General features: G+C 33.3%; 1 protein-coding gene across 1 annotated transcript; it reads right to left on the bottom strand.

Moving 5' to 3' along the window:
• Positions 1-7,472: 7,472 nt before the first annotated feature.
• Positions 7,473-9,948, bottom strand: LOC111892233 (uncharacterized). Its single transcript, XM_023888305.3, has 6 exons — positions 9,716-9,948; positions 8,824-9,408; positions 8,474-8,723; positions 8,246-8,392; positions 7,915-8,157; positions 7,473-7,827 (listed from the first exon to the last, which is right to left on the bottom strand). The coding sequence occupies exons 2-6, from the start codon at positions 9,402-9,404 to the stop codon at positions 7,687-7,689; spliced, it is 1,362 nt and encodes a 453-aa protein (XP_023744073.1). The 5' UTR covers positions 9,405-9,408; positions 9,716-9,948; the 3' UTR covers positions 7,473-7,686.

Genomic DNA, 9,948 nt, shown 5'->3' with positions numbered 1-9,948 from the left:
TCGATCTCTCAAACATCCTGCTGCAAATCCTACTTTTGACCCCTCAGGGCAGAAGCTAGTCAACTGTGCAGACTCAATGTCTGCAATCCATCGCCTGGCAGCTATGGGGTCCTTTTCCCTGTGAAAATCCGGCGCACCACTGCCCCTGAAGTCCTTAAAGGACAGCGTGCGAGATCCCGACTGGCCAGATGTCATGTCGCTCCTGAACGCCCTGAGGCGATCCTCCATCAACTCGACTATCCCTTCCTTGATCGACCCAAAGATAATGGAGGTCGACTCTAGGATATCCCTGGTGATCTCTGATGCGATGAAATCGCATAGTCCCTCATCTACTGGCTCGGAACCTGATCCCGAACCCGATCCCTCTCCTGAACTGCCAACTGTCGGCCTTGATCGTAGTACCACCATTCTGCAATACATAAATGACACCTGTTAGTGATACTAATACCCCTTGAGGGATCACACCCACAATAAGTTCCCCGGTCTCGTCTCGGCCTTCCTTAGTTCGGTTACGGATCCTCTGCTTTCAGTAGTACGGGCCCATACTACCTTCCACATCTATCCATAAATTCTTCAAGGACTTCCTTGACTCCACCAGATCCCTTTCACTACTGCTGATCACTGCTATACTCATCCTAGGCTTGCCCTAGGGAAATCTTTGGCTCCACCCTACCCGATCCTCAACTGCTGAAGGCCTCCTTGTAATGCCAATTAGCCATTACCTGAATACCATCACATGTGATGAGGCTCAGATAATCCTTCGAGTAACAGACTCGTCCCTACAACAGTTAGACTCAGACAAGAGCTGTGCAATAGGGCCAAGTCCAGCACTCTAAGATTATCCAACCCTGATCACATGTGACGTGACGTATTCACCTAATGGCTAACTCCCATCACTCAGAGTCCTGCGAAGCACAAGGCAAGCAACATTCAGACAAGAGGAAACAATTTCAAGCAAATCCGCTCTCTTAGAAAGAAACTGAACTAGCATACAATGCTAAACTCATACTATCAGGCATAACCTAAACAGGCTATCCTACTGCTGTCTCCTCAATTCTAGCATGCAATTTTCATACACTAAAGCACATAAAGCAGGCACATAAGGCATCACTCCTAGATCCTTAGTCCTATTCTAGCATGTTGTTCTACAGAAACTGATAAACATAACATAAGCTTGTATGGGTACATTGGGGAATAATTACTTGAGCTCGGCCGGTCGCGCACATCACACACTTTGTTCCTTCTTAAAACTCTTTACTTAACCTCTTAGAAAACATTTTCTTTTTCAAAATCTTTTAATCCCTCGATTTGAGTTTAGACACCCCCGAAGGTGTGTCCGAATCCCTCAAACCAGGGCTCTGATACCAACTTCTAACGTCCCAAAATACGGGCCAAAAATTTCATTTTTAATTAAGTGATTTGCAAAAGATGGTAACAAAATATCATACGATTATATCATTTAATAAAACATGTCTCGTGACTGTAAACCAAAACGTGAAACATAATAATGTCAGAGTACAAATCCCAGAATATCTCATAGTGCGAAAAACGAAGAGTATGTGTGTGATGAGCCGCTATTGCGCCAGCTCCTTCCCCTTGACTGAAGAGGTACCTGAAACAACAACTGAAAACCGTAAGCACGAAGCTTAGTGAGTTCCCCCACTGTACCACATACCATATAACCACATAACATACATATATTGTCAGGCATATCTGGGTGCCCGACCTACTCCTTCGGTCCTCTCGACCGGATACTGACTAGCATATTTGGGTGCTGGTCTCCCCTTCGGTCCTTTAGACCAGATACTGACTAGCATATCTGGGTGCTGGTCTCCCCTTCGGTCCTTTCGACCGGATACTGACTAGCATATTTGGGTGCTGGTCTCCCCTTCGGTCCTCTCGACCGGATGTTGGGGACTATTTCACCCCCCGACTACTACCACATAACACATATCACATAATCTATCTAGTATGGATGGGCATGACCGCCCCTTCGGCCCTATCGACAGGTAATCTGGGGACTATCTCCCCTACTGTCACTAGCATATAGCATCATATCACACTAGCACATAAACATATCACAGGTAGTAGCAACCCTAGATGAATATCACGGAGACAATCATCTAACATACAAATCCTACTGGTGGGCCGGCATTGTGGCCGTAGACCCACCGCTACTGGAAAGTAACTCACCTCGAAAGTAGCTGCTGAAGTCTGTTTGCTAAGCGCCTAACTGCTGAATCGGAAATCCTCCGGCTGAATGGAAGCTTCTCCTAGTGTAGATTTCGGATCTACTCCCTTCCTTGCACGCTTCAACATCCTATTTCTTCTTCTAAGCTTCAACTTCCTTCACCAAGCAAAAACTCACTCACAAGAACAATATGGGGGCTAGGGTCTCTCACTACAGCTCTCTGGAAGTGTTAGGGACAAGGGATGCGGAGTTAGTGTGCTTAAATAGGGTGTCGTTACTCGGGTTAGGGTTTTTGTCCAAACAGGGCCTACTCGCCGAGTCGGGGAACCGACTCGTCGAGTCCAAGGCTCAGACCTCGCGTCTCATCCCGCTCCTACTCGGCGAGTAAGTCCTTCAACTCGCTGAGTCCAAGGCAAAAATTCATGAATTATGAATTTTTATTACAAGAAATACGTACCGGGAACCAGGTGCTACATGACTCCTTGATTAAAACTTGGTGTGTAGTATCTTTATGAATTAACTCTGTTCGGTGTACCAACCCCCACGGAGGATTGCATGGCTCTTTTCATATTGGCCCTGTAAAACCAAAAGCAACAATAAGTTGTTATATGTACCAACAACCTTACATTCTGCAATGAATTTCGATAAACATTACAATTAAAGTGCATTGCCATAGCCATAAACATCAAATTCCGACATGTAATTTGGTCAATTTTTAAAGTATTTTTTCCTTATAAAAATTAAAATATGATTTTTTAGGCTACACCCAATCACATATACGTATATTTCGCTTAAAGAAATTATTACAAAAAAACATGTTATGAACAAAAAATAATATTAGTTTCATAATTTGCCAAAGGTTAACACTATTAAATTATAATGAACTTTCACAAATCTTGCATTTTGGTCACCACATCCAACTAACAAATGAAATTCAGTTTAGTGGATTGATTCAATAAGTGCATCCATGACTTATTGTAGTTAAATTCGGGGAAATGCTAAGATCTACTGAGATATGAAGGAGCGGTCAGTGAGACTACGGTTGGTTTTTGGAGGGCATTATAAATTCAAAATTGCTAGTACATATCTTTCATACATGTTTCAATTATCAAATTTAGATCAAACTTGTCAAAATCAAATTACAAGGAAAAAAAAACTCAGATATGTAACCTAGCAATCAAACAACATATTTTTCATAGAAATAAATAACTCAAATCTACAATTTACACTTTATATAATATTCTTAAATTATATATCACATTTTCATCTTTAATGGTCACTAACATCTCTTTCTGCCCTATTGTTGTGACATGAAAGAACTATAGAGTACACACATGTTTAATCGTACTGACAACAATCAATATTTTTTTATGATAAATATTGATATAAGTTTAAATTATATAATAAAAAAAGTAAAATGAAATATAAGGGTAAAAATAATCCAAAAACTATTTAACATAATGTATATTTCATAAATGGAAGTTAAATATATAAACCTCATCTACTTGTTGGAGATCAACAATAACATGAAAATCAAACTTATCAAGGAAATCGTCATTTGCAGAGTAGATGATGGAGGACAAAGCGTTGCTACAATAACATATGTGCTTTCTGAACTGGCTTTGGCAAGAAATCTTGACAATAAAGAAGATGTTATTTTTGTTGCTTTAAAATAGGATCATTGATAAAGATCCTAGTCGTGGCGAAACAATTTGTGACGGAGAACCGTTCTGAAACGATGCATAATGAAGTTAGTGTGAATGTATATTCATTTATAGTAAAAGGAAGAATAATATTTTGAATTTTTTTAAAGGTGTAAGTTGTGAATCAGAGTAATAACAAACCTCTATAATAAGATATTTTTCCGTATTGAATAACAACTACCATAGGAGTTTTTTTTGTTATTTTCCAAATAGTTAGCAAATTGTTGTGCATACCCATCCCACAGTGTTTACATTTATGTGTTTGCTTCTATAAAAACCAAAATAATAAATAAATATATAATATAAAATGACATTATAAAGTAAAATTTGAAACAAAATTTTGAAAACTAAAAAATCATCATCTTCCAAAAAAATTGGGATCCTAAGATATTATCTTGGAGATTTTCCGCTATTCATTTGGAAAAAAAATTAAGACATCAGTTATATTAATTCAAAATTTCAAATTAATTGACTTGCTTATTTAATGAGTTTTAAAATTCAAACTAATATCTCAAACTGATTTATTTTATCTGGGATATACTATGAGATAAATTATGAATAATATTGATTTTAATTTTAACTCTCAAATAGTTTGTTGATTTAATGGGATTAGATTAAATTTTATATGTTAATAACCGAATTATTTGATATGCTTACTTAATGAATTTTTTCAAAAAAAATAAAAAATAAAAATAAAATAAATGGATTTGAATTTTGAAGCCAAAAGATATAAATAAAGAAGTTAAATTAGGAACGATATTAATTAAAGAAACTGATATCTGATATATAAATAAAATGATAAGCTTTAATTGATAACATAATTGCTGAATTTAAATATTTTATAATTATTTTTTGATAGAATATTATTAATAATGAATACTAATTATACTATTTGTACTATTTGAATAAAATATTATTAACAATTTAAATTTTTTAAAAATTGTAATATTATGATAAAAAACTTACACATGTAATACTTCTATAAATAATATTATGTTTAGAATATTATATATATATATATATATATATATATATATATATATATATATATATATATATATATATATATATATATATATATATATATATATATATATATATATATATATATATATTAATTAGGAAAGTGGGTCATACACACATATTTACCATTCATTTTGTTTTTCATTTCCAACCCTTAAACTTCATTTGTTTTTATATTCCTTACCCATAAATTAAATTTGATCTTATGGTTCTCATAATTTTTAAATTATTAGTATTTTATAAATTACAATGTTGGTCTCTTTACTACATTTTAAACTTACATTTTCTGCCTTTTACATAATTTATTTATAGTTTTTGTTTATATTAATACTATTTTTTATTACCATAATTTTTAAATTAATTATTATTTATGTATTATACGAATCAATATATGCTTTCAAATCTTTCGTGTGTCCGTCTTCTTCATAAATAGTTGTGTCGATCAAAACTTTATTTTATAATTTTATGGTTTACTATGTAAAAATGTTATTCGTCATGTGTTGGATGATAGAATAGCGGTGTTATTAAAATAATGATTGAAAGATGTAATATCAAATATATTTTTAAAGCTTTTTAAATATTTATGTTTTTTATCCTCAAAATTTGTGTCTAAAAATACGTCTTTTGGACATTGGTTGGCATTTGGACACCTAATTTTAGTGTGGAAAATATATAACTCATTTAGATTATTTTTTGTGGATTTTAAGATCATCAAACTTTTATTTAGTGTTTCAATTATTTAAAAAAGTATTTTGATGTTGCCTTGTTCGATATTATTATCTTTTAAAGACATTAACGCAATACCTTTTTTTATTCCTTAATACTATTCTCCTTTATTTGTAAAATTAATTGTTTTTTAGCTCTATGTTAATTTTATGAATCTGGTGCTATACATATGTGAATTAAAAAGAAAATGAAAAAAAGCTTGAGATTTAAACAGATATTTTAATATCATGAAAATGATAAATTATATTGTTTTGGACAATCCACGTCGAACCCATCTCAAAACAAGTTTTTCCAACCTTAAAACCTCAAATCACTTTTATTATATTAAACAGCTCAACTACTAATAATTTAAAAATTATGAGGTGGAAATAAATATACAACTCATTTAGATTTTTTTTTTTGGATTTTAAGATCATCAAACTTTTATTTAGGCTTCGTTTGATAGTTGCTGATCGAGAAAGTGCTGACTGAAAAAGGACTGTCTCAGTAAGAAATTCTGACTGAGTAAGAAATCATGCTGTTTGATTGAAAATCTGACTGAATGTGCTGACTGGTACAAAATGACCATTTTACCCCGATCCTCTACACGTTTCTATGCAATATGAAGATGATGATGATGATAATAATAATAATAATAATAATAATAATAATAATAATAATAATAGACATTGATAATAATAATAATAATAATAATAATAATAATAATAATAGACATTGATAATAATAATAATAATGTATAAAAAACTTCCAGCATAATAGACATTAAATATATTATTTTAGAAATAAAAGACAAAAAACCATTCAGCTTGATGGTAAACACCATCCCTTTTACAAGGGAGACTTAAGTTCTAATCTTGTAACCTTCATTAGCTATGAATTTTTATCTAAGCCAAGGGTACTATTGGAAACCCTCACTTTCTTTCTGGGTCAGCCATCTCCCAACTTATTTCTCGGTCAGACCTTGCTTTCCGAGTCAGACGTCAAGATTTTGTCTATCAAACACCTTTTGTCTGACCGAGTCAGCCAAAAATGTCTGACCTGACTCGGTCAGATGCATATCAAACAGGGCCTTAGTGTTTGAATCATTTAAAAAGGTATTTTTGATGTTGCCTTTTGCTGGATATTATTATCTTTTAAAGACATTAACATTGTACCCTTCTTATTCCTTAATACTATTCTCCTTTATTTGTAAAATAATATTTTTTTAGCTCTATGTTAATTTTATGAATCGTGTCCTATACATATGTCCGAATTTCTTTTTATTTTTAAACAAAGAAATCTTTTTTTTTTTTTTTTGAGATTTAAATAAATATTTTAATATCATGAAAATGGCAAATTTCACTTTTTGGACTGTCCACGTCGAACCGGTCCCGAAACAAGTTTGTAAACCTTAAACTTGAACCTCTTTTATGGAACAAAACATTTCAACCATTAAGCCTCCGTCACAGGACTATGTTATAATATGATGATGTGTATTAAAATAAATACAAAGTAGAAATTAAAAGAAGAAATGAAGATATATTATATGATGTGAAAAACATATATAAACGAATAACCTCATCTTACTTTTCGTTTATCATTTTCTTATTCACTCGATTTCACATGATTGCTTTCTATGTTTTAATTATTAGCATAATATCATCCATTTTCTTTGGTTGTTTCAAAGCTGTTTTGACGAGGCATAACGAATAATTTCATTCCATTTCAGCGTAAGCTAAATTAATTTACTTTTCTTAAGTTCTATTCAATGAACATGGTTTTAAAGTACACAATTGGTCCACCAAACAAACATGTGGTGATTAGTGAACTATAATATTCCACAAACGATATACTAAACTATATTTTAATATTTTATTAAATCAATAGCTTGCCACTTTTTCTATATGATACTTGTCATGCCACCCATATATATTACAAAAGCATTCTTTCTCCTATCACACATGATTACAGTGACAAAAGTTAAAAACTCAACTTTATTTCGTATGCAACATATCCTATATTTTTTTTTTCCACATATTTAAGTAAAACATATAGTTCACCAACTTATGTTGAAGTTGAAATAGAATGGTAGCCATCTTCACTTTGCCTTTGTCTCCTATAAGAAACAACAACAGCTGCAAAAATTGCTAATCCAAACACAGATACACCCCAAAAGAAGATTGGCACCACTGAATCTTGATGAATCTGAAAGATAGAATCATAATTATTATATTCTTTACAATGTATAGCAACATACTTAAAGGGCTCTTTTGGGATTTAGAAAAATCTTACTTGAACTGAAGCATCCAAAGTAGAAGAAGACTCAGCAACAAGAATATAGAAGAGCCCCATAACTCCTGTATGGCTCTTTTCACTGCTGTAATTAGACTCCAAAGTTAAAACTTCATCTTTGGTTATCTTTATAGACCCTGGTTTAGGGTAACATGTGGTCATTCCTACAATATATCCAGCTTCATTTCCTGCTTCATTTCCTTCCCCATATATAGCTTTAGATGAGCAAATTACATGTCCATCCTGAATAAAGTTGATAAATTTTAACCTTTTTAGATAAATCTAGGTTAAAAGAAATACAACCCAACTACAAAAAAGTTGAAATATTCACCTCTCCATATAAAGCAGAACCTATTCCACCACTATGTAAATGTGCAGCACCATAGACAACATCACCAGAAATTGGGAAACTTGCTTTTGATCTTCTTATGCTGGTGAAGTCATTAGCATTTTCATTTTTTTCAACATTAAACTCAATCTGTAAGATTCAAAGTTTTTTAGTAAAATTTGGAGAACTTTTATGTATAAAGATGAAGGGTTGATTTGAGTTACGACTTACCAAGCAATCATGGATTCCAGTGTTCTCCCAAGTATCAGTGACATCAAAGATATAGATATTAACAGGTATTATGGAGTCACTCCAATCAACCCACTCAACAGTGTACTTTAAGTAAAGGTTTCTTTTCACACTTTGAACCCCGTTTTTCACTTTGCATTGTGTTCCATCATAGCAACAGAATAAACCTCCCACATAATCTGGTTTCAAAGGTCGACCATATTCATCTTCTGTCACATTATACAAGTTACATCTGCATCACCAAATCCATAACAAAAAACTCATCAAAATCTTTTAAAGATAACTAAAGGGTTGTTTCTTTTGAAATACATGATATAGATATATATATATACCTGCATTCAGTACATCCCATTGCATCTACTGCACCTCGAGTGTCAATTGCATGGACATTGAACAACCATTTCTCTTCGTATCCATTAGGAACTTGAAGTGGATTACCCACTTCGATTCCATAAGGATCAGGGACATGTGTATCTGTCTTTCGTGTTTCAGATCCCAAACCAAAAAATTGGGTAAGACCTTTACTGCATACTCCAGCATTCCTAGCAATAACGAAATCTGATTGGTGGAATCCTAGATTACCATTATATTTTGGTTCTTTTATACCCTTACGTTGGTAGTATCTTACTGCAACCCAATGGTGGAGATAAGTTTCTTGAAGGGAAACAGGATTCCCTTCTTCATCAACAACTTCGGCATTGAAGCTCTTTATAGCAATATGACCTTTTGGGAACTCGATATCGTAGTAGAATTTGTTTGAAACGGATCCCGGATGTTGAGTTATTTTAGGTGATAAATACACCTTTGATTTAACCCCGTTTTCAAGTGTTACGCGACCTACTGATTGTTGAGCGCATATTGATAATAAAGATAGAGCTAACACGAATAGAAGACCTTGAGTACCAGATAACATCGTTCTGAAAAAGAAATTGGGAAATTTTAGATAATGAATTCAAATAACATCATTTTAGATTTCATATGTTTGCTACGAAGATTGATTTGGTTCTATAATATATATAAACATCCAAGAATCATTTTGATAAGCAGTAGTGGTGCGGATTCTACAAAGTAATAGTCAGCGGTGGACTCGATTTGGTAAAGTTCACATGATCAAAAGATTAAGCAAGAATACTGAATACCCACAAATATTTTGGATTAAAGAATCCTTAAAACTAACAGAATTGTGCAGAAAATTGTGAAGAAAGAAAGAAAAGAAATTCGTACCCAGAATAGTAGTCAATGAAAGCCTCTAAACTTTACGACCTGACGACAACCTTCTGGAGATTACAGAGACGAAGGAGTGGCTCGTAACTGTCGGGTTTATAAGAAACGAGAGGATGATGGCAGCGCTTACGCCACTGGTGTGAATGTTTGATTTCTATTTGATAGGATAGGGAGGGTAGTCGACGACGAAAAAAGACAAAGAAATTAACTGAAAATGGAACGTGGCTTTGAAG

This window comes from Lactuca sativa, chromosome 4, assembly GCF_002870075.4.
Source record: "Lactuca sativa cultivar Salinas chromosome 4, Lsat_Salinas_v11, whole genome shotgun sequence".
NCBI classification, from domain to species: domain Eukaryota; kingdom Viridiplantae; phylum Streptophyta; class Magnoliopsida; order Asterales; family Asteraceae; genus Lactuca; species Lactuca sativa.
This window is presented reverse-complemented; position numbering and strand designations above follow the sequence as displayed.

What these genes read in the sequence shown, in the direction of transcription:
- LOC111892233 (XM_023888305.3), bottom strand. Translation starts at nt 9,404, where the DNA reads ATGTTATCTGGTACTCAAGGTCTTCTATTCGTGTTAGCTCTATCTTTA. An exon ending in CTGGAATCCATGATTGCTTG is followed by an intron (nt 8,393 to 8,473) that starts GTAAGTCGTAAC and finishes TGAATCTTACAG; the next exon opens with ATTGAGTTTAATGTTGAAAA. An exon ending in CTTTGGATGCTTCAGTTCAA is followed by an intron (nt 7,828 to 7,914) that starts GTAAGATTTTTC and finishes TCTATCTTTCAG; the next exon opens with ATTCATCAAGATTCAGTGGT.